This window comes from Nerophis ophidion, linkage group LG02 (assembly GCF_033978795.1).
Source record: "Nerophis ophidion isolate RoL-2023_Sa linkage group LG02, RoL_Noph_v1.0, whole genome shotgun sequence".
Classification (NCBI taxonomy): domain Eukaryota; kingdom Metazoa; phylum Chordata; class Actinopteri; order Syngnathiformes; family Syngnathidae; genus Nerophis; species Nerophis ophidion.
This window is the reverse complement of record NC_084612.1, coordinates 59,434,729-59,460,903: the sequence shown is the minus strand read 5'-3', so window position 1 is coordinate 59,460,903 and position 26,175 is coordinate 59,434,729. Positions and strand designations below refer to the sequence as shown.

The following is a 26,175-nucleotide window of genomic DNA, read 5'->3' as shown; positions in this document are numbered from 1 at the left end:
CTCAGTTGTGCTTGAAGCTCATGGAGAGAATGCCGAGTGTGCAAAGCAGTAATCAGAGCAAAGGGTGGCTATTTTGAAAAAACTAGAATACAAAACACGTTCCCCTTAACTCTACATGTGTTCATTCATAGTTTTGATGCTTTCAGTGACAATCTACAACGTAAATAGTCATGAAAATAAAGAAACCGCATTGAATGAGGTTTGTCCAAACCTTTGGCCCATACTATATATATATATATATATATATACACATATATATATATATATATATATATATACACATATATATATATATATATATATATATACACATATATATATATATATATATACACATATATATATATATATATATATATACACATATATATATATATATATACATATATATATATATATATATATATATATATATATATATATATATATATATATATATATTATTAGGTTTGCACAAAAAATAGATTCACATTTGAATCTCGATTCGACATTGAACAAATATATAGTTGTTTTTTTTATAAGAATACATTTTTAAAAGTACATTTTGAGGCCATCTCCATGCAACCAGAGAAATCTTTTTTTAACCTGTAGTTTTTTAGAAAAAGTTTCATTCAAAATAATACATTGCGAGAACCGGTTGTAATCAAGAATCACACTGAATCAAGAATTGATTCTGAATCAGTCACACCCCTAATACACGGGGAATTTGGATTAATCATGATTGATTACAGGTGATTATTCGCTTGCATGATTCAAGTTTGCTTGTAAAAATACCCCAGGTTTTCTAGAGAAATGCAATTTTGTTAGCAGAATGTCATCCACGAGCGTTTTTAAACATTTTACTTAAATGAATGTCATTTATTTGTACAAAACTTGGTGACTTTTACCTAAAGTTCTTTCAGGCTGAAATTTTCACCGGTAGGGTCTCCTCCTCCTCATGTTTGTACTGCACTTGCACGGATCTGATCACTGACCGTGTTGCGGCTAAGGTAAAAGAGCTTGTACAGTCAAAATAAATTGCATGATTAATCTGTTCACGATCAATGCTATAATAATTTGTGATTAAAAACATGAGTTAATTTTGACAGCCCTAATAATTCAGTATAATAGTTATCTATCCATCTTCTTATCCAAGGTCAGGTCGCGGGGGCAGCAGCCTAAGCAGAGAAGCCCAGCCTTCCCCCTCCCCAGCCAATTCCTCCAGCTCCTCTCGGGGAATCCCGAGGCGTTCCCAGGCCAGCCGGGAGACATAGTCCCAACAACGTGTCCTGGGTCTTCCCCGTGGCCTACTCCCGGTCGGACGTGCCCAAAACACCACCCCAGGGAGGCATCCTGACCAGATGCCGGAACCATTTCATGCAGTTCCTCCATGTGGAGGAGCAACGGCTTTACTTTGAGCTCCTCACCCTCTCTCTAAAGGAGAACCTCACCACCCGACGGAGGAAACTAATTTCGGATGCTTTTACCCGTGATCTTGTCCTTTCGCTCATAATCCAAAGTTCATGACCATAGGTGAGGATAAGTTAAGTTAAAGTACCAATGATAGTCACACACACAGTCGGTGTGGTGAAATTTGTCCTCTGGAATTGACCCATCCCCTTGTTCACCCTCTGGGAGGTGAGGGGAGCAGTGAGCAGCAGCCATGGCCACGCCCCTGAATAATTTTTGGTGATTACCCCCAATTCCAACCTTTGATGCTGAGTGCCAAGCAGGTAGGTAATGGGTCCCAATTTCATAGTATTTGATACGACTCGGCCGGGGTTTTTGAACTCAACCTACCAATATCAGGGCGAACACTCTAACCACTACGCCACTGAGTGAGGACGTAAATCTACCAATAAATTGAGAGCTTTGCCTTCCGGCTCAGCTCCTCCTTCACCACGACGGACCGATACATGGTCTGCAATACTGCACTGACCTGCCTGTCAATCCACTCTTCCCTCACTCGTGAACGAGACCCCGAGGTACTTGAACTCCTTCACCTAGGGCAAAATCTCCTCCCCAACCCCGAGACGGCCCTTCAACCTTTTCCGGGAGAAAACCATGGACCCGGGATTTCGAGGTGCTGGTTAATAATTATAATGGAACGTTTTGCAAAACAGGTTACAGGTCAGGAAAAACTTTTTCTGGCTGCAGGGACATGGCCTATAAAACGTCTTTTTAAAAATGGATTCTTATTTGCATTAATTTTTTAAATGTAATACGGATTAATAAGAATCCAAATTTGGATGTGAATCCATTTTTTGTGCACCCCTACATAAGATGTTAATATTTGCAAAGGACATATATGTGTTTTATTTATACATATATATATATATGTATATATACATACATATACATATATATATACATACATATACATATATACATATATATATACATATATATACATACATACATATACATACATACATATACATATATATATATATATATATATATACATATATATATAGATATATATACACACTCCCTCAAATCAGCGTCCTTTACCGTGCACATACAGTACAGGCCAAAAGTTTGGACACACCTTCTCCTCATTCAATGCGTTTTCTTTATTTTCATGACTATTTACATTGTAGATTGTCACTGACAGCATCAAAACTATGAATGAACACATGTGGAGTTATGTACTTAACACAAAAAGCTAAAATAACTGAAAACATGTTTTATATTCTCGTTTCTTTAAAATAGCCACCCTTTTTAACTAACGGGCCGCATGGTGACGCGGAGGTTGTTCTCCCAGGACGCAGATGGATTTCAGACAGCGTGCGGGTAGGAAATGATTTATTCTCATAAATCATGCATGAAAAAGCAGGAAAACAAAAGCATGGCGATAGCACGGATGCAGAGCTTAATGAGGCTAGCGCGGGGGCGAGCATACAAAGAGGAATAAAAACTATGGAGCAATACTTAGCGTACAAGTTTGCATGGAAGCAGGTAGAAAATGTTAGCTGTTGCGTGAAGCAAACCAGGAAGCCAGACAGTGTGTGGCGAGCAATGTGAATAAATAACACTCTGATTAGTGCCTGGCAGCAGGTGAGCATGAATTGATTAACGTGGACCTCGACTTAAACAAGTTGAAAAACTTATTCCGGTGTTAACATTTAGTGGTCAATTGTACGGAATATGTACTGTACTGTGCAATGTACTAATAAAAGTTTTAATCTATCACAAAAAAAGCTTCCCAGACACTAATCAGAGGCAGATGTAACCAATCAGCACCCATGGTAACTAAAAACACCAACCCAGGGGCGCAGAAAACAGAACCGAGGTAGTCAAAACTAAACGATGAAAACATGATCTGGGCTACGGATCATAACACCTTTGCTCCGATTACTGCTTTGCACTCTTGGCATGCTCTCCATGAGCTTCAAGCATACCTGTGAAGGGAAAACCATTTCAGGTGACTACCTCTTGAAGCTCATGAAGAGAATGCCGAGAGTGTGCAAAGCAGCAATTAGAGCAAAAGGTGGCTATTTTGAAGAAACAAGTTCAGTTATTTCACCTTTTTTTTGTGAAGTACATAACTCCATGTGTTCATTCGGCGGCATACCTTGGCTGGTAGAGTGAAGTGAAGTGAATTATATTTATATAGCGCTTTTCTCTAGTGACTCAAAGCGCTTTACATAGTGAAACCCAATATCTAAGTTACATTTAAACCAGTGTGGATGGCACTGGGAGCAGGTGGGTAAAGTGTCTTGCCCAAGGACACAACGGCAGTGACTAGGATGGCGGAAGCGGGGATCGAACCTGCAACCCCCAAGTTGTGGCCGTGCCAGCAACTTGAGGGTTCCTGCTTCCGCCACCCTAGTTACTCCCGGTGTGTCCTTGGGCAAGACAATTCACCCAACTGCTCCCAGTATCACCCACACTGGTTTAAATGTAACTTAGATATTGGGTTTCACTATGTAAAGCGCTTTGAGTCACTAGAGAAAAGCGCTATATAAATATAATTCACTTCATTCATAGATTGATGTGACAATCTACAATGTAAATAGTCATGTAAATAAAGAAAATGCCTTGAAAAGAGACTGTGTCCAAACTTTTGGCCTGTACTTTACGTTTCTTTTATCAGAGGTACACATTTTGGAGAAACACCAACATCCACTGCAGGGGACAATGGTTCTCGGGGTATGTGTGTGGGGTGACATTTCATGGTGAAATCAATGTGGGCATGTCTTAAAGATGAGATGAATGAAGTCATGTGTGAGGAAGGTGTCTGAATGGGACATTTATTGGGTGAAAAGAAGATTGCAGCACCATGAAGGATGGGAGCTGTATGGCTCAAGTACAACAGTTACTAACGTCTGCGCTCCAATGGTCAGCCGGCGGGCGACAGAAGGTCCTGGGAGAAAGACAACAACGGAATGACCCAACTCTGCTTCTCCTGTTTGCACAGCAACACTTCACGACTGCAGCACACCTTATTTGCCTAATTCAATAAACAAACAAAAAAAAGAGGAAGAAAAAAAAAAAATCTTTGTGTTTGCTTTTGGACACTCCAAGGTCTGGTCGTTAAAGTCCAGCACAAATAAAGAATTTCAAGTTACAAGTGATTTCTTTCGTATTCTGGGTGTGCGCTTCAAAGTGTTCACGATTGTGTCCAAAGTGTGCAAGAATGTTGCTGGAACAGAAAAGAAGGATAAGAGCAACAAAAAAGGAGAAAAGTTGTGGTTTTTACACGAGGAGTCGCTTGCCTGCTAAAAGCTTCCAGACTGTGTTCGTACTCCTGGGTTCTGTAGCGGGGGGTTCTGGAACTGGCTGATGCTCGCCGCTCGCTGTGAGTAGTTTGTTGGTCCGGAGGCGGACAGCAGCCTGGCGCCGGCCTGCCCGGTACTTGCTGACCTGGCGTTTTGTGAAAGCTGCTGCTGACTCCCTCCGACGTCGCTCACGTCAGTCTTAGTCTGTCCGTGGGCCCACGGTGCAGCGGCGGGCGCCACCGGACCGCCGCCGCTGCTCAAACGGCTCGCCTTTAAGTGGGCGCCGTAACCGCGGCTTCCGTCGGTGTCGCCGCTCGGCCGGTGTAGCGACTCCGCCGCCAGCTTGCTTTCCGACGAGGTTGTGGGCGTGTGAGCGGGGAAGGAGGAAGGAAGGAGGTCCTGAGACGGGCCTGTGTAGAAGCCGTGGCCTGGTGTGGGACTGTAGCAAGGTCCAAACGGAGACGCGGGGGCTTGTTGATGCAGCGAGGGACTGTCGGTGCCTAGGTCCGATGCCTGACACACAAGCAAACGTTAGCAGCAGACAGCAACTCGGACAGTGTCAAAAAGGATCAACATTTATTGACAACCTTTTTCTCATTTTTAATCAAATTTGACACATTTTGTACTAAAACAATTAGAGATGTCCGATAAATGTTTTAATATGTAATATCGGAAATTATAGGTAACGGTTTCAAAAAGCAAAATGAATGACTTTTTAAAACGCCGCTGTACGGAGCGGTACATATCCGGTAAAACACGGACGTAAAGAGTAGTAGTCAGTAGCCCCTCCCCTCTCCCTTCTGCCACACACAACACAGGATTTGACGACTGCAGCATGAGCGGTTTACTGGCGACACTTGATGACCTCATCAAACCGCCGCGAGCGCAGCATAACAACAAGAGCGTGTTGTTGCCGGTGCTGTAGACGTGGCTAACAAGCCAGCTCGCCCGGTGACTGAATAACGACATCGTGTCTATGGTTTGGGATTATTTTAAAGTGTGTCTGACGGATAAAAAAACTGGCAATTTGCAATGACTGCAAAAAGTTGGTTATGCGAGGAGGAACCAAGACATCTTCCTTTAATACGAGCAATTAGATCTCCCACCTCTTCAAGAATCATAAGGAGATACACGATGAATACAAGGAGATACACGATTAATACAAGCGGAAGATTGATGAAAAGCAAACACTGAAAAAAAGTAGTACCACACAGTTGTCGCTTAAAGATTCAGCCAAGAAAAAAACAAAATACAACAAAAAACACCCCAAGGCGAAAGCCCACGTTGTGGTAAGGTGCTCTGTCTCAACGCAGCATTTCAGAAGCTCTGGCTGACTGCTAGGCCACTTCAAGCACTCACCACTAGCTTGCAGCACATTTGTGTTAGTCATACAAATACGTTAGAGCAGGGCAGATTGAGCCCAGTTTATCATTTCCTGTTATACAGTATGCCAGGCAGTCTTGCACTAAAGGAGGAATATGTTATTGTTTACTTTATTACTCTAGTATACTCTGGACTGAAGCTATGTGTTTTCATTGTTTTTGTAGCTGTTGTTTTGAGGCATTAAAAAAAAAAAAAAAAACAATAATGCATTTTGTGAAAGTCAAAGTATAGTACTTCCCATAGTTGTAGTGGGTATCAGGATTAGCTCAGGGAAAGCATGTCTTAAATTCCAAGCTGCTGTTTTGAGGCATGTTAAAAAAATAATGCACTTTGTGACTTCAATAATAAATATGGCAGTGCCATGTTGGCACTTTTTTCCCATTACCTGAGTTGAAGTTGTTCTCTTATTTTGGAAAACCTTGTTACATTGTTTAATGCATCCAGCGGGGCATCACAAAAATATTAGGCCTAATAATGTGTTAATTCCACGACTGTATATATCGGTATGGGTTGATATTGGAATCGGTAATTAACAGTTAGACAATATCGGATATCGGCAAAAAAAACATTATCGGACATCTCTAAAAGCAAGGTAAAGGGAAAAAAATGTGTCCAATATTTTCTTGTGCAAAATTAATTTAAATAAATCATTTTGACACACTGGGATTCTATCCTAGTAACACTGTGTTGCACAAAGGACTGTGATAAGTGACAAGAATATCTCTATCAGTGACAGAGCAGGAAGGGGCTAGTTTTGTAGTAAAATCTCATATGAAGCAAGTCTTCCTGAGACAACTTAAAGCTGGTATGATTGCCTTACAAGCCCACAGGGGACCGTGGTAAGTAGGGACGGGTACCGAATCTAGTACTTTTTTTTAGCACCAACTAAATCTCTGTGGTCCTACCAGGCACCGATTCCCATTATATCCAACAATTCATTTTTTTCAGTACCTGGGTTGCACATAACGTCAAGCTCAACCAGCTCTTTACGATCACTCCGGCAGCACTGAGAGCGGACTCGGCCAAACTACCTCGAGGTGATGTTGCAATTTTCAATGCCAACAAAGAAATTGACTCAAAAAACACTCCAACGTAAATTAAATAAGACTTCACTTTTCCAAAAATGCGCTAGCAAGATCCTATTATACATTGGCTCTGCTACTGATTGGCATTAGCTTTTCGGCATAATTTCAACCCCTTCAGATTTGTTAATGAAAACTACAACTAAAATGTACGTTACAATCCAACAGCTGGTGTGTAATAAGCATGAGACTTACAGTATTAACACTCTGCAGGGCACAACAGAAAGCAAAGACTGAAATGACCAACACACCTTAAACTATAGACTACTGCAATCTAACTTCTTGCACTTACAACTGCAACTTTGTGTCATACTTGCAAATGGCACTCAGAAATGTGATAATGAAAGAAAATATAACAGCTGGATGGCAGTTATCATAATCAGCTCATTTTTAAAGGCCTACTGAAACCCACTACTACCCAACACGTAGTCTGATAGTTTATATATCAATAATGAAATATTAACATTGCAACACATGCCAATACGGCCTTTTTGTTTACTAAATTACAATTTTAAATTTCCAGCAAAGTTTCTTGTTGATAACGTCGCGGAATGATGACGCGTGCGCGTGACGTCTCGAGTTGGAGGGGACATATTAGTGCAGCACCACTAGCGGCTAAAAGTAGTCTCTTTTCATCGCGCAATTATACAGTATTCTGGACATCTCTGTTGCTGAATCTTTTGCAATTTGTTCAATTAATAATGGAGAAGTCAAAGTAGAAAGATGGAGGTGTGAAGCTTTAGCCTTTAGCCATACAAACACACGGTGTTTCCTTGTTTAAAATTCCCGGAGGTGAAGCTTTACTATTGATCAGAGCGGTCAAGCAAACATGGATCCCGACCACTTGTCAACCGGCAGGTTTCGGTGAGAAAATTGTGGTAAAAAGTCACCTCTTCCCGGAGATCAGCGGAACTTCTGTCGAGCTGCTGCTGCCGTGACTAATTCCCTCAGAGACTGGCGTCAAGACACCCTTGGACACACCCCTCCGACTATCAGGTAGTATATAATCTCACTAAAACACTAGCAACACAATAGAAAGATAAGGGATTTTCCAGAATTATCCTAGTAAATGTGTCTAAAAACATCTGAATCCCTCACAATGCAATCGCCTTTTTTTTTTTTATTTATTTAAAAAAAAATTTTTTCTTGTCCTTTGCTACCAATATCCTCAGCCACGAAACTTTCATCCTTGCCCAAATTAATGGGGAAATTGTCGTTTTCTCGGTCTGAATAGCTCTTTTTGTTGGAGGCTCCCATTATAAACAATGTGAGGATGTGAGGAGCCCCCACACGGGTGACGTCCTCGTCTGCGACTTCCGGTAAAGGCAAGGTTTTTTTATTAGCGACCAAAAGTTGCGAACTTTATCGTTGATGTTTTCTACTAAATCCTTTCAGCAAAAATATGGCAATATCGCGAAATGATCAAGTATGACACATAGAATGGACCTGCTATTCCCATTTAAATAAGACAATCTCATTTCAGTAGGCCTTTAAATGATACAAAAAAAAGAGATTTTATTATCAAACACACATAAAAGTACCGGTATTGGTACCAGTATCAATTCCCAGGTACCAGGAATCAGTATCTTATCAATCAATTCATGTTTATTCATACAGCCCCAAATCACAAGTGTCTCGAAGGGCTGCACAAGCCACAACGACATCCGCGGCTCAGATCCCACATCCTATCAGTTCAAATGTGAAAAATACCCATCTTGAGTGATAAGTGACAGAAGATAACTTAATTGTCAATGCACTTAAAAAGTACAACAAAAATGACATTTTCAGTATGTAATGGCAACTTTTCCTATTCCTGACAGAGCAAAAAGGTGCTAGAAATACAACATTTTACATGCAGTTCTTCAAGGATGACACCAAAGAGCGGACTGGGGCCCTACGCACAGCACGAGGTCTGCGTACAGCAAAGTAGTCGACATTAGTCAAACTATGCATTGCTTGCACGTTTACTCCTTACTTTGTCCAGAAACTTCAGGAGAATGACCGATAAAAAAGTATTTTTTTCTCCTTCAAAGTCTGTTTATTTCCAAGTTTTACACACGCGTATCTCACTTTTGAACTCAGTCATGCACTAATCAATGGAAAACAAATACAAATAAAAGATGTATTTTGTTAGTTGTGCTTTTATTTTCGTGCTGAACAGGAAATAAGCACGTTTCAACTAGAAAGTAATTCTTTCAGTGCTAAGAAGACAAGCACATATTCTGGACATAATCCAGTGTATGAATGATGATGTTGATAGGAGTACATACCTGATGGGAATACATAGATGGGCTGTATCTTTGTGCTGGACTCTTCATGGGGGACTGCAGGTGATCTGCATCTACAAGCAGAAATGTATTTGTGTATTTATTCAAAGTATTAAGATGATTATGCGAGGCCAGTGTCACTCACAAATCAGCATGAGCGTAGTGTGCTTGTTTTTCAGAAAGCTAAAGGAAGTTCTTGGTTCAAATGGAATAGTTGAAAAAGAAAACTGTGTGTACGTAGTTCCCTATGGATGTCGGCAACGTAGTACTGATCCAAATCTGTTATTATACACTTCTTGTTTATGAGGGTCGCAATGCTTACCTTCTTTTTTTCCAGCAGCCCTCCATTTAAAGATAGTCCCGTCCCTTCTGCAACGTAGCCAAGATGGCAAGTCTTTGCGACTATTGAAGGGTGCCAAACATTTTAACCTTACCAATCAAAAAATTCCATGCACTAATATCAATCAAAGAACGGAATCTTTGCCATTGCTATTGCATGTAAGAGATAGCGAGACAGTTTATAACTCCAGTTAAGTGTTGACTGAGTAAGTGTTTGGGTTCAAAGGTTGGATTAGGGGTTATAGGTTAGGAGTTGGATGTTTTAGTGTTTAGTCGTCATCCACAATCATTATGTGAGGCAAGGACACACGTTTTTCCCTTTTCTGTGCGTTCTAAATAGTGAAAAACTGCTAGTAGACAGGCTAACAATGCAAGTAACGGGGATTATCTATTGTAGCGTTTTTCAACCTTTTCTGAGCCAAGGCACATTTTTTTCATTAAAAAAAATCCCAAGACCCACCACCAGCGGAAAACATAAAAACATTATATTCAGTAGCCGATATTGACAATAAAAAGTCGTTTTCGCAATTGTTGGATATCAATAAAAGCCTAACCAACCATGCATCACTATAGCTCTTGTCTCAAAGTAGGTGTACTGTCACCAACTGTCACATCACGCCGTGACTTATTTGGAGTTGTTTTGCTGTTTTCCTGTCTGTAGTGTTTTCGTTCTTGTCTTGCGCTCCTATTTTGGTGGATTTTCCTAATTTGTTGGTATTTTCCTGTAGCAGTTTCATGTCTTCCTTGAACGCTATTCCCCGCACCTGCTTTGTTTTCGCAATCAAGACTATTTCAGTTGTTTTTATCCTTCTTTGTGGGGACATTGTCGATTGTCATGTCATGTTCAGATGTACTTTGTAGACGCTGTTTGCGCCACACGCTTCAAGTCGTTGCTGTCGTCCAACATTCTGTTTTAGTTTTCACAGTTTTAGTTTAGTTTAGCATAGCCTTCCCTAAACTGTGTCTTTTCTTAGCAGCACTCGCCTTTTGTTTATTTTTGGTTCAAATGTTAGATACCTTTTTACCTACACGCTGCCTCCCGCATATTGTGATCACAACAAACCATGTTCCCACATCTACAAAGCAATTATCAACCTGCTGCCACCTACTGATATGGAAGAGTATTACTCTGCCGAGTTCAAGACAGCACCGACATTCAACAACGGCACATTTGCAGTTTATAATTACTGGTTTACAAAAAAATTTTTTAACCCCAACATACATCCATTTTCTACCGCTTGTCCCTTTTGGTGTCGCGAGGGGTGCTGGAGCCTATCTCAGCTGCATTTGGCGTGGCTTGGCGAAATTGGTAGAGTGGCTGTGCCAGCAATCTGAGGGTTGCTGGTTCAATCCCCACCTACCATCCTAGTTACGTCCGTTGTGTCCTTGGGCAAGACACTTCACCCTTGCTCCTGATGGCTCTTGGTGAGCGCCTTGCATGGCAGCTCCCGCCGTCAGTGTGTGAATGTGTGTGTGAATGGGCGAATGTGGAAATACTGTCAAAGCGCTTTGGGCTCCTTAAAAAGGGGTAGAAAAGCGCTATACAAGTACAACCCATTTACCATTCAGGCGGAAGGGGGGGTACACCATGGACAAGTCGCCACCTTATCACAGGGCCAACACAGATAGACAGACAACATTCACACAGTAGGGCCAATTTAGTGTTGCCAATCAACCTATCCCCAGGTGCATGTTTTTGAGGTGGGAGGAAGCCGGATAACCTGGAGGGAACCCACGCAATCAAGAGGAGAACATGCAAACTCCACACAGAAAGCTCCCGAGCCCGGGATTGAACTCAGGACTACTCAGGACCTTCGTATTGTGAGGCGCATGCACTAACCCCTGATCCATAGTGCTGCCCAATAAAGTGAAATTAAATAATCTCCCACGGCACACCAGACTATATCTATACTGTAGATCTATTGATCTACTGAGGGACGGCGTGGCGAAGTTGGTAGAGTGGCTGTGCCAGTAATCTGAGGGTTTCTGATTCAATCCCCACCTTCTACCATCCTAGTCATGTCCGTTGTGTCCTTGGGCAAGACACTTCACCCTTGCTCCTGATGGGTCCTGGTGAGCGCCTTGCATGGCAGCTCCCACCGTCAGTGTGTGAATGTGTGTGTGAATGGGCGAATGTGGAAATACTGTCAAAGCGCTTTGGGCTCCTTAAAAAGGGGTAGAAAAGCGCTATACAAGTACAACCCATTTACTGATCTATTGCACTGATAAAACACTTTGGAAAAACGTTCAAAAACCTCCAACAAGGTTTTATATACATGCTGTAAGTATGTATGTTATATAGTAACCGGCACATTGGTGACAACATGTAATATTTCCATATTTTGGTCTTTACAAGCATTACCATTAGTTCTTTCCTGGGCGTATTGATGTCACAGAGCAGATTACAACAGCAAAATGGACATACTGGGAGGGAGAGGGAAGACAAATCCCCTGCACTATTGAATGTCCAAAAATAATGTAACTCTTCAGTGGAGACAAGTCAAACACTTGTGTCAGGCGGAAAAATGGCACTCAGACTGAAGCCAGTTTAGTTTAGACTGCCCACATGCTCATTGATGGTGCTGCCTTTTTGCCAACGAGACACTGATAGACAGTGTCACATTACCAATCAGCGGTCAGATGCGAAGTAAGAGCAAGTCGCGATCATTCACAGGCGAAAGATATACCGTATATTTCGGAGTACAAGTCGCACCTTCCGAAAATGCATAATAAAGAAGAAAAAAAACATATATAAGTCTCACTGGAGTATAAGTCACATTTTTGGGGGAAATGTATTTGATAAAACCCAACACCAAGAATAGACATTTGAAAGGCAATTTTAAATAAATAAAGAAAAGTGAACAACAGGCTGAATAAGTGTACGTTATATGATGCATAAATAACCAACTAAGAAGGTGCCTGGCATGTTAACGTAACATATTATGGTAAGAGTCATTCAAATAACTATAACATATAGAACATGCTATACGTTTACCAAACAATCTGTCACTCCTAATCTCTAAGTCCCATGAAATCTTATATGTCTAGTCTCTTACGTGAATTAGTTAAATAATATTATTTGATATTTTACGGTAATGTATTAATAATTTCACACATGGGTCACTCCTGAGTATAAGTCGCAACCCCGGCCAAACTATGAAAAAAACTGCAACTTAAAGTCCGAAAAATACGGTATATATAAACTTACAATGTGAGCTTTTGTTTTCTAGAGTATCTTTTTGCTCTTGTGTGTCCTCTTTTGTGTTATTGATGTTTCCCCCGTTTTCATGTGTTTAGTTCGGGCACCTATCACATACTTGCCAACCCTCCCGGATTTTCCGGGAGACTCCCGAAATTCAGCGCCTCTCCCAAAAACCTCCCAAGACAAATTTTCTCCGGGAAAATCTCCCGAAATTCAGGCGGAGCTGGAGGCCACGCTCCCTCCAGCTCCATGCGGACCTGAGTGAGGACATCCTGTTTTAGCGTCCGCTTTCCCACAATATAAACAGCGTGTCTGCCCAATGACTTTTATAACTGTAGAATGATCGAGGGCGAATTCTTGGTTTCTTATGTGGGTTTATTATTAGGCAGTTTCATTACCGTCCTCCCAGCGTGGTAACAACACACAACAACAGCAGTCACGTTTTCGTCTACCGTAAAGCAGTTCGTCTGCCGTAAGCAGCAATTTTGTGACACTCTTAAACAGGACAATACTGCCATCTACTTTGCATGCATATGTGACAATAACATCCACGGCTTTTAGAGCAGTGGTTATCAACCTTTTTTCAGTGATGTACCCCCTGTGAACATTTTTTTAAGTACGCCCTAATCAGAGCAAAGCATTTTTGGTTGAAAAAAAAAAAAGATAAAGAAGTAAAATACAGCACTATGTCATCAGTTTCTGATTTATTAAAATGTATAACAGTGCAAAATATTGCTCATTTGTGGTGTTCTTTCTTGAACTATTTGGAAAAAAGACATAGAAATAACTAAAAACTTGTCGAAAAATAAACAAGTTATTCAATTATAAATAAAGATTTCTACACATACTGCGATGAGGTAGCGACTTGTCCAGGGTGTACTCCGCCTTCCGCCCGATTGTAGCTGAGATAGGCACCAGCGCCCCCTGCGACCCTAAAGGGAATACGCGGTAGGAAATGGATGGATGGATAGCTGTAAATATACTCCTCCCCTCTTAACCACGCCCCCAACAACTCCACGCCCCCAACCTCGCCCCAGGACATGTTCACCACTGTGTTACATCACCTTTTCTTTTAACAACACTCAATAAACGTTTGGGAACTGAAGAAACTAATTGTTAAAGATTTGAAAGTGGAATTTTTTCCCATTCTTGTTTTATGTAAAGCTTCAGTTCAACAGTCTGGGGTCTCCGCTGTCGTATTTTACGCTTCATAATGCGCCACACATTTTTGATGGGAGACAGGTCTGGACTGCAGACGGGCCAGGAAAGTACCCGCACTCTTTTACTACGAAGCCACGCTGTTGTAACACATGGCTTGGCATTGTCTTGCTGAAATAATAACGTTCCTTGGATGAAAACATATGTTGGTCCAAAACCTGTATGGACCATTCAGCATTAATGGTGCCTTCACAGATGTGTAAGTTACCCATGCCTTGGCCACTAATACACCCCCATACCATAACAGATGTTGGCTTTTGAACTTTGCGCCTATAACAATCCGGATGGTATTTTCCTCTTTGTTCTGGAGGACACTACGGTCCTCTGTTTCCAAATATAATTTGAAATGTGGACTCGTCAGACCACAGAACACTTTTCCACTTTGCATCAGTCCATCTCAGATGAGCTCGGGCCCAGGGAAGCCGGCGGCGTTTCAGGGTGTTGTTGATAAATGGGTTTGGCTTTGCATAATAGAGTTTTAACTTGCGCTTACAGATGTAGCGACAGTGGTTTTATGAAGTGTTCCTGAGCCCATGTGATGATATCCTTTAGACACTGATGTCAGTTTTTGATGCAAAACCGCCTGAGGAATTAAAGGTTCGTAATATCGTCGCTTACGTGCAGTGATTTCTCCAGATTCTCTGAACCTTTTGATGATTTTACGGACCGTAGATGGTAAAATCACTAAATTCCGTGCAATAGCTTGTTGAGAAATGTTGTTCTAAAACTGTTCGACAATTTGCTTACATAGTGGTGACCCTCACCCCATCCTTGTTTGTGAATTATTTAACATTTCATGGAAGCTGCTTTTATACACAATCATGGCACCCAACTGTTCCCAATTAGCCTGCACATCTGTGGGATGTTCCATATAAGTGTTTGATGAGCATTCCTCAACTTTATCAGTATTTATTGCCATCTTTCCCAACTTCATTGTCACGTGTTGCTGGCATCAAATTCTAAAGTTAATGATTATTTGCAAAAAAAAAAAAAAGTTAATCAGTTTGAACATTAAAAATGTTGTCTTTGTAGCATATTCAACTGGATACGGGTTGAAAATGATGTGCAAATAATTTTATTCCGTTTATATTTACATCTAACACAATTTCCCAACTCATGGAAACGGGGTTTGTAACACCATTAGTGAATGAAGTGCACATTTGCAGTTATTTCCCCATATTTCCACACAATAACTCAGATATGGTAACACTTGTGAGCAGTAAAGAATATGAAGTGATTTTTGGTCTAGAACATATTTTGCTGTAATTATTATTGATGTGTTTCTTGCTGCTTTATGTGGTATATTTTTCCAGTTTCCAGTTCCTTTTATTAGCTACAAACCCCGGTATGGGGGTGTATTAGTGCCCAAGGCATGGGTAACTCACACATCTGTGAAGGCACCATTAATGCTGAAAGGTCCATTCAGGTTTTGGAGCAACATATGTTGTCATCCAAGCAATGTTATCATGGACGCCCCTGCTTATTTCAGCAAGACAAGTGTTACAACAGCGTGGCTTCGTAAAAAAAGAGTGCGGGTACTTTCCTGGCCCGCCTGCAGTCCAGACCTTTCTCCCATCGAAAATGTGTGGCGCATTATGAAGAGTAAAATACGACAGCGGAGACCCCGGACTGTTGAACGACTGAAGCTCTACATAAAACAAGAATGGGAAAGAATTCCACTTTCAAAACTTCAACAATTAGTTTCTTCAGTTCCCAAACGTATGAGTGTTGTTAAAAGAAAATGTGATGTAACACAGTAGTGAACATGTCCTTTCCCAACTACTTTGGCACGTGCTGCAGCCATGAAATTCTAAGTTAATTATCCATCCATCCATTTTCTACCGCTTATTCCCTTTTGGGGTCGCGGGGGGCGCTGGCGCCTATCTCAGCTACAATCGGGCGAAAGGCGGGGTCCACCCTGGACAAATCGCCACCTCATCGCAGGGCCTAAGTTAATTATTATTTTGCAAAAAAAAAAAAAAGTTTATGAGTTTGTACATCAAATATCTTGTCTTTATAGTGGATTCAATTGAATATGGGTTGAAAAGGTTTTGCAAATCATTGTATTCCGTTTATATTTACACCTAACACAATTTCCCAACTCATATGGAAACGGGGTTTGTATTATTCCACCCAAAATGTGCTTCATTTTACTCTTTCAATATATACTCTGTCTATTTGTATTTGTGTTTGACTTTCTCCACTGTTACACTGTTACTGAATAGCATTATTTTACTTTTACTGAGATTGAAATATAGTCGGTTTTTGTCAAACCATCATTTTAATTTGTTCATTTCTTCTGTTTTTATTTGTATCATTTTAATTTGTTCATTTCTTCTGTTATTATTTGTATTAGCTTCTGCGTGTTCTCTCCTGAACAAAACACAGCTGTGACATCTGCAAGTAAAACTAAGTTGTGTTTTTCAAGTTGTCCATTATTGCCTACCAGATTCTTTCTCAGTAGAACTATTGCTCCTCTTGTACATTCGCTCCATCTTGATGCTCCTGAGCACTCGCTCCAATGCTCCCTGACCTTCTCGTAGACGTTCAACAGTGGTGGGAACCATCCTTAAAAGCGAGAAAAAGACAGTCTGTCGGTGTTGGACTTGATGAGAAATGTGCAAAACCACTCTGAGCTGTAGCATTGCACTCACCACTGATTGTTGTTCTCCTCATGTCTGGCCTGCACTGAAGAGCCATGGTGGTGCGGAGGACTGACCTCCTCAATCTGAGGAACAGAACTGCCGAGTCCCGATGAAGATGTGGAATTGTGCGGGGAGGCAAGGGGCTGCATCAGGTAATGGGGATGGAGGCTCTCCTGGCTGTAGTGCGTACCAGGCTGCGTGGGGGTGCTGCCCAGGGATGAACTACAGCTGGACAGCTCGGGGTCGCGTCCGCCAACCTGCTTCCGCTTGCGGTACTCCAACAAGGACACCTGAAGCAGCAGAGGGAGCACCAGCTATGTGACACCTGCCGATACTCGGTCCGACGAGCACAACGCAACAGGAAAGTCATTCATGTTGACACAGGACAGTGGACTGATCGGCACCATGAGGACAAAAACAACATGCACCACACCAAAGCACTCACCTGGGAAAAGAACCTTCAACTAACACAACAGCTTCAAATTCCACGGATGGCATCATCATGATAGGCAGGAAACACGTATAAACATAACTGCAGATCACGTCTCAATTCTGTATGCATAAGAGTATATGCATAAAATGAACCCATAAGAAGCCAGAGACATTTAGCGCACATTGTGGTCCAATACTACTGATTGATGGACAGATATGTTAGATGCTTATTACAATGTTCATGGTAAATGTAAAATTAACCAAAGAACACATTGATGTAAAATCACTGAAACCCTGACATTTATTTAGTCTTATCATTTTTGCTCTGGTGACAAATACGTCAAGTTGGACTTGCCATATCAAGCTGAAAGCTAAAAACGGGACAGTGAAATTTTTCTCTAAATTTATTGCATAAATGTAGTAAGAGGAGTTAAATTGTCATATGTGACACACCATTAAAACGTTACAATGGAGTTAAAATGAATGAGCGTGTTAATAGGGGTGTCAAGACCAAACCAATATTGGAACCTTGAGTGTTGGTTGATAGCGATACTGATCTGATCATACGGACGTATCATTTAGTAGAGTGGAATGTTAAACAAGGCTTAATAAAGTGAAATTAGTCATAAGAGAACACTGGTAAGTATGAAAAATGCTAACCTATTTTTTTATTAACCGTTTGGAATGGACTTATCATGCCTTTATTAAAAGGGGCTTTACACTTTGCACACAGTTACATTTTTCCAACCCAAAAAATATGGCAACATCGCCCCCTATCTTATTTTACTATCGGTGGTTTAACAGAACATATACATTTAAAAAATGTTTCATAATGTCTAATAAAAATTGCTTGGCAGTCCGAGGCACAAGTTGTGTATTTAGGCCATCACGTGCACACAAATGCAGTGCCAGAGAAGCAAACTAATACATCGCATTCATGTTGTTATCATAGAATATATATAAAATGATAAATAATGTTAGCAGCTAATCTATTGCCAAATCACTATCATAAGCTGATAACAAACATACGTGGAGCGTAGTTTTAGTGCTCAAAGCTCGAAGAAGGTTAGCGCCCTCTAGGCTGCCGGTTAGACTTGCAAACAGTTCCTTAAATTTGAAGTGGAGTGATAATTACTTTTTGGCAACAACTGGTGGTCACAATAATTCATGTTAAGCTCATGACATAGTAAGTTGAATGATGTAGATATGTTTGTTACTGAATACTTTTATACACATCTGCCTTGGAGACTTTGTATGTGTAAGTAATGGACAACCCTAATTATTTGATACTTGTTTGTATTGACACATTTTAGACCGCAATATTGTTCAACTAAGAACAATTATTACATATGTCTAGCTTGTGTGATATTGCTATTGGACTGCTTGTATCGGTGATGCTATTACCTAATTTACATGCATGCTAATATAATCTCATACTTGTTTTTTGGCGGCAATCTGACAATACCAAAACAGGACCCCCTGGTAGTTTACCTGACACTGTTATTTTGAAGAATAGCCTGAGATAGTCACGTGACTGTCACAACCAAAGGTTTTCTATACAACACCTGAGATATTTGAGGAGTCCGAGTCAAGCACAAAGCCTTACAGAACACTTTTGAACACATTCAAAGTAGTTTGGCTTCTTATGGGTTGAACGTTTGATAATGCAGCAGGCAGAAATGAAGGCAGAACACCACGATGCAACAGTAAAAAAACCACAACATCCACAGAAAGTTCAAGCAAACAAACTAAAGACCTGTTGATGAACATGAGAGCAGTCATCTCATCTTAGTGTTATGACACAGAAAGAGGGGGTACACAGCAGAGGAGGAGGGATGATGAGCACACATCTGCTGACATTGAAGACCTCCCTCATCTGGATTCTCACCATATCAAAACCTCATGACATGACGTGCATGAGAGACAGAACTACATGGCAGTACTACTGTATGTTGCAAACATCACTGGGGTATTCAATGACTAAGATGTCAAAGTTGTTTGGCAACAACAGAGTATAGTTTCAATACGATAAAGAAGTTTGGCGCAGGAAATACTTTCTCTTGGACTGGGCTTGGGAGGAGATTAGAGGTGGGACTCTTTGGCTACCTTAAAATACAATTACAATTACAATACAGGAGCTGCAATTTGATTAAAAATCAATTATTGATGCAGTTTTCACTAAATAAGCGTTAATCACTTGCAACTTTGAAAAAACAGTGCATTTGTAAAAACAAATTCCCACCACATTTATTAAATTCATGGAAATGTGGGCAAAACTGGAACATAAGCGCCCTATAGTTGAGGAACTGGTCGGATCTCTCAATGAGGTGGCTTTCTGAAGTCAGCCAAATTTTAAAACGGTCTGCATTACTTTATCATAAATAAATGGAATATCGACATTTACTAATCGATTTTGTAATCGTCCATGTCCGAATTGTGATGCGTCTAAAAATCAATTATTTCCCCGACCTCTAGAAGAGATTAGCATGAATCGCGAGCCATTGTTGTTCATAGGATAACTTGGAAGCGGTCAGTATTTTTGGGTGAAGCTTGAACCAAAAAACATGAAATGATCGAGGAACTATAGAAACTCTCGTGATATATCGCAGTATGCGAAATTGTCCTAAAAAGGAATTTGTCATGTGACCTAAAACTTCATCTTTAGTTTGCTATTAGTCAACATTTCACAATGAATACCACACAGAGAAAAAAACTCCTAGAACTTTTTACATTAGTTCCAATTGGAAGTAAAGAACATTCACTAGTAGGAACTCTGGCTTCAGCTACTTGAAAATAGAACGAAGGCACGAATCTCAAAAGGAGTGAAAACATTTGCAGTCATACTTATCATGGGCAAGAATGTCATATTGATATTCATGTGTCACCTTCCTTATCCAATATTTGGTTAGAGCATCTATCTTCAGCATTGATTAGGACACACATTCGCTGTGTCATCGTTTCCATAAGCTTCTGCAAAGTTACAAAATTTATTTCGCACCACAGTTGCTTTCATTCTTGGACTAAAACTGGTATTGAAGACGGGAGATTAGGACTACTGCGCACATTTCTTTACCGTCCTTAACCCCATTTGAGTAGTTTTAACAATCTGTTTTTGAAACACATAATCATCTTGCTCAACAATTGAGAAGATACTCACTGCATCACCATAGCTTGTTGCTCTTACCTATCTGCGGAGTTAAATACAGGTGTTATGCAGTGTGTAGAGTGTATAAAACATACATTGACCTAGACCTGCAGTGGTGCAGAATGTTACAGACGGTCTTTTAACTTTAGGCCAGGCCTTATTAACATGACCGACTAACTGCAGCTGGTTATTTCTTTAACAGATTTAACAGACAATACTCACTGGATGGAGGATGTCCAAGAAACTTAGTGAAGATGGAATGATTGTAGATTGGTAAAGACTCTTGGAAACATTTCTAAACAAGTGTAGATTTCAACGTCGTCACTTTAAGAGATACACGTTATTTTGACGTGTCAGGAACTTTACCAATGTCTTGAAGTAAACCTCAAACAAAAGGAAATTGATTAGTAAATACAAAGGCTTAAGTCTCCCACATTGGTTAAATTCGTTAAATACATGTTTAACAAGTGAAGACACTAGAGAGAAAAAACAGGTCTGATATCAATGCCTGTTAATTTCCCTGAAACCTGAAGCTGCCCACATGGACAAGCAAATGTCTTCTGGACAAAGGTTTTGCATTCAGACGAGACAAAGACGGAGAGAGTGTGTTCCCACAAGACAAACATCCAAGCAGATCAAATATGTTTTTAAAATGGATAAAACAAGCTGACATCAAACTTCCCTAAGATCCGACTTCAACTCCAGTGAACTGATATTTGGGAATTAAGCTTGAAAGTCCAGCAAGTGCCAGGAACCCAAAGAATTTAAATTAAGTCCAAAAAAATTGATGAAATATTCAGCCATAATTATGCTAGCAGTTTGAAGACGACTGCAAAGAGCAGTTGCATGAGGTGAAATGTGCTATTGCTAAGGGACATTACACCATAATATTCAGAATCAGAATAATAAAGTGTATGTACATATGGAATGAAACAAGATGCAGCAAAATAACACCTTAATCCACAGGAAGCACGCTAAAGTAGTCAAGGAGTACAAATAAATCTTTGACAACCTGCTAAATTTCTCCTCCAACACGGAGGATATTCTCAAAAAAATGTCAGCAACGGAAATACCTTCTTGGAAAGCTCACTTCCTTCAAAGTCAGCAAGAACAACAACCAGACTTTCTACTACTCCTTAATCGAGAGCATCATTACATTCTCGATAACCTGCTGATTCCACTCTACCAGCCTCCAGAACAGAAACCGGTCCAACTCTGTTGTAAAATCACTGGACTTCCTGTAAGGACTCGGTCTACAAACTACAAGCAGCAGACACTCAAGTGAGCAGGTCGGATCATGCAGGACTCCTCCTCCATGCTCTTTTCCCAGCGTTTGAGTGGATCCCTCAGGACGTCGGCTTCGTTGTCCCGACTGTAGGACACAGAGAAGAAGAGCAACCTTTGTCCCCAGTGCTGTTCAACTCCTTGTCCCCTTTCTTTCTGCTCCTAACTAACCCCTAAGACTTTTTCTTATTTTGCCAACAGCGGACTTCATGCACTACAGTCACTTTATTATTATTCTTACAATATACCATTTATATTTTTTTAGTATACTTTTAATATGTCTTCCTGTTATGTGCCATGCACCACAGTCACTTTATTATCTACTGCCTACTTGTACTCTCAGCTCTGTATGTATGTTTTCATTTAACAATAATTTTGTGTTTAACTTGAAATTGTCGCTCATTTACTGCTATGTGTGCCTCTAAATTGCCCTCCGGTGAAAAATAAAGTTGTTTTTAATTTAATTTAATTGAATGTTAGGCTTGTCAAAATGAACGCTTTAATCCACTATCATCATTACTTTGGTCAAAACTGACTAAATCTAAAGAAAATCCAAATTACCATGTACAATTATTCCAACCACAAAATGCAACAAATGAAATCATTCATTAAGGACCCAATCTCTTGAATAAAAATAATACATTTTCTTTTTAATGGTGATGGGTAAGTGACACACACTCAGTGGCTGTATTGACAATGCACTGACACTGTGCTGGTGTTACATAAGGGCGCCATATGCTGCGTTTAAGAAGTCACTACACTTGACATGCAAGTAAAATAAATACCTACTATAATTATTATTGTTGAAAAGCGCAACTGGTAAATGAGTCAAATATTAAATAGGGGAAAAAAAACACATGATCATATTTGGCACTACAAGATCAAAATGATTAGATCGAAGATGGCAATTAACACCAAATGTCAAACACTTCTCACTTCTTTCAGTCGAAGCTGTCACTTGCAAGCGAAATAAGTGCTTCTTGATGAACACTTTCACAGTCAAACAACACTATCGGTCGCAAGGCTTTATTCTAAAGTGACACTTACAGTTGTGATCAAAATTATTCAAGCCCCACACAATTTTGGTGTTTTAGCAAGTTGGACATTTATTCCGTATTTTGTTTATAGTCATATCAAATAAAGATGTGTCAAATAGACAAATGCAACTTAAATTGTAACACTGTATTTTACAAAATACCAAAAAAAGGACATTTTTCTTAATATCTCATTGACAAAATTATTCAACCCCCTAGTTACATGCATCTTTAGTACTTAGTAGAACACCCTTTGGCAGTAATTACATCCTTCAAACGTGATACATAACCGGACACAAGCTTCTTGCAACGATCTACAGGTATTTTAGCCCATTCCTCTTGGGCAAAGGCCTCCAGTTCATTCATATTCTTGGGCTTGCGTGCTGTAACTGCCTTCTTCAAGTCCCACCACAGGTTTTCTATAGGATTTAAGTCTGGCGACTGTGAAGGCCACTCCAGAGTCTTCCAGCCCTTCTTCTGCAACCACTCTGATGTTGATTTGGAGGTATGCTTGGGATCGTTGTCCTGTTGGAAGGTCCAACGTCTCCCAAGCCTCAGCTTCGACACTGACTTCATGACATTTGCGGCTAATATACCCTGGTAGGAAATAGAATTCATAACGCCTTGAATGCGCTGGAGATTCCCGGTACCTGAGGCAGAGAAACAGCCCCAGAGCATGATTGACACCCCACCATACTTAACAGTAGGCAAGGTGTTCTTCTCTTTGTAAGCGTCATTTTTTCTCCTCCAGACATAACGTTGATTCATAGGCCCAAAGAGTTCCAGTTTTGTCTCATCACTCCATAGAACAGTTTCCCAAAACCTTTGGGGTTTGTCCAGATGATTTTTGGCATACTTGAGTCTATTTTTCCTTGTGCCTGGTAGTCAGAAGTGGGGTGCGCCTGGGAGTTCTGGCATGGAGGCCTTCATCTCGTATTGCACGCCTTGTTGTCTGGGACGAAACCTGTATTTCCCCCCTCTGCAATGTCCTGTTGTAGTTCCTCAGCTGTTACCCGGGGGTTTTTCACCACTGTACGCTTCAAATACCGGATAGCGGTTGCACACAGCATCCTCTTTCTACCACACCCAGGTAGTGTTTCCATTGTGCCTTTAGCTTTAAACTTGTGAATTATGCTCCCAACTGTGTCTCATGGAATGTGTAATGTCTTTGCTATGTTCTTATATCCATATCCTTTCTTATGAAGAGAAATTACCTCCTCTCTTGACTTCTTTAACCACTCCCTGGACTTCATCATGTTGCAAATACACCATTGACCATCTACAAGAAGCTGAGCGTCACAGTCTTTTTCAATCAGTTTAATTGTTGCTCGTTATGGTGCTAATCACATCTACAGGTGTTTTCAACACCTGGTTGAAAAGACCTTATTCAAAATCTGTTCTTAAGAGTTATGATCTTCAAGGGGTTGAATAATTTTGTCAATGAGATGTTAAGAAAAATGTCCTTTTTTGGTATTTTGTAAAATACAGTGTTACAATTTAAGTTGCATTTGTCTATTTGACACATCTTTATTTGATATGACTATAAACAAAATACGGAATAAACGTCCAACTTGCTAAAACACCAAAATTGTGTGGGGGTTGAATAATTTTGATCACAACTGTATATCGAGGGACACAGTATCACTTCTTGTGTTTCATAGTGCATCAGTGCTTAAGTATCATTGGAACCATTACTAATTTTTAGTAATAACTACAAAGCGTAACGATCTTGCATTTAAATGACGGCCCAGGAATGAAACTATACTGTTCAGTTCCAAACTTGGAAGACAAACATTTTTGCAGCAAATTCCTAAAACAACCAACTGGAGTGCTCCTGTTGTATAGAGGAACTTGGACAGGAAACACATTGGCAGATCCTTGCATTGACATTTTAACCCTGTTAGCAAACGTGGAACATTGGGGTCCAAACTCGTGATTTGATTTACATAATTGAGGTGTTCCTCAAAGCACCACTTTAAGCCCTCTCCTTTTTGGCTGTAACAAATGTTTGTGTTTCTGTGGCATGCTTACTTCAGATGCAGTCAGTAGTCATTTGTTCAAATTCGTTGGTTGTTGTTTAGTTTGTTTCGTCCTGAAATTTGCGTTCCACAAGCCAAAAATGTCTGAAGGCTCTAGAGCGTTTTCTATTCAGGCTGGAGCACTATGGATGCTACCTCAGTAGAAGCAATTAAGTACCATCTTAAAACAAATTTATATACTGGATTCTGTTTAGACCGTTTGACCTGCCACTTTTCTTTTCTGCTCTGTCTCCCTCTCCACGATACCAGTAGGTCATGGATAATCTCTCATTCTGGAAGAGGCGCACGCTGTTCCAAAGTCGTGATCCGGGGTGGACCATTCTTCTATTCCAGTGGTTCTCAAATGGGGGTACGCGTACCCCTGGGGGTACTTGAAGGTATGCCAAGGGGTACGTGATATTTTTTTTTAAATATTCTAAAAATAGCAACAATTCAAAAATCCTTTATAAATATATTTATTGAATAATACTTCAACAAAATATGAATGTAAGTTCATGAACTGTGAAAAGAAATGCAACAATGCAATATTCAGTGTTGGCAGCTAGATTTTTTTTGTGGACATGTTCAATAAATATTGAAGTTAAATATTTATTTTTTTGTGAAGAAATGTTTAGAATCAAGTTCATGAATCCAGATGGATCTCTATTACAATCCCCAAAGAGGGCACTTTAAGTTGATGATTACTTCTATGTGGAGAAATCTTTATTTATAATTGAATCACTTGTTTATTTTTCAACAAGTTTTTAGTTGTTTTTATATCTTTTTTTTAAAAATACTTCAAGAAAGACCACTACAAATGAGCAATATTTTGCACTGTTATACATTTTAATGAATCTGAAACTGATGACATAGTGCTGTATTTTACTTCTTTATCTCTTTTTTTAAATCAAAAATGCTTTTCTCTGATTAGGGGGTACTTGAATTAAAAAAAAATTCACAGGGGGTACATCACTGAAAGAAGGTTGAGAACCAATGTTCTATGTATCAGTTGGTGACATCTCTGTGTTGTCAATTTGTCTCCATGGAAGATCCCCCTATGAGCCTCTGCTGGCTACCCGATGGATTAGATTCCCTCTCTATGTATTAATGTAAAATTTCAATAACTGTGCCCACTTGGCATCCATTGCAGTCGGTCAACTAGGCAGATTGATCCCACATTTGCTGCCCCTAAGGTTTTACTTTTGGAGTTTTTCCTTGCCCGGATGTGTGTTCAGTTAAGGGGATGTTGTTGTTTGTCAAGCCCTTTGAGGCACTTGTGATTAAGGACTATATAAATAAATTGGGACTGATTGATACCAGTGGTGTTCCTCAAGGTTCTATTTTAGGTGCTATCTTTTTCATAATTTTGGCTATTCAACTGGTGGCCCACAATCTTAGATCAAAAAACTTGTGAGACACATAT

The 26,175-nt window shown here is 40.2% G+C and overlaps 1 protein-coding gene across 7 annotated transcripts in view; it reads right to left on the bottom strand.

Annotated features, from left to right (window-relative positions):
• Positions 1-4,210: 4,210 nt before the first annotated feature.
• The window catches only part of setd5 (SET domain containing 5), a 134,604-nt gene continuing 112,639 nt past the window's right edge, over positions 4,211-26,175 (bottom strand). For all 7 annotated transcript variants that reach the window (XM_061887409.1, XM_061887448.1, XM_061887433.1 and 4 more), the window contains 4 exons: positions 16,849-17,129; positions 16,641-16,762; positions 9,439-9,509; positions 4,211-5,216 (listed from right to left, as the gene is read on the bottom strand). In XM_061887409.1, the coding sequence (XP_061743393.1) occupies positions 4,704-5,216; positions 9,439-9,509; positions 16,641-16,762; positions 16,849-17,129 (987 nt within the window). In that variant the 3' untranslated portion in view covers positions 4,211-4,703. The remainder of the gene's footprint in view (positions 5,217-9,438; positions 9,510-16,640; positions 16,763-16,848; positions 17,130-26,175) is intronic.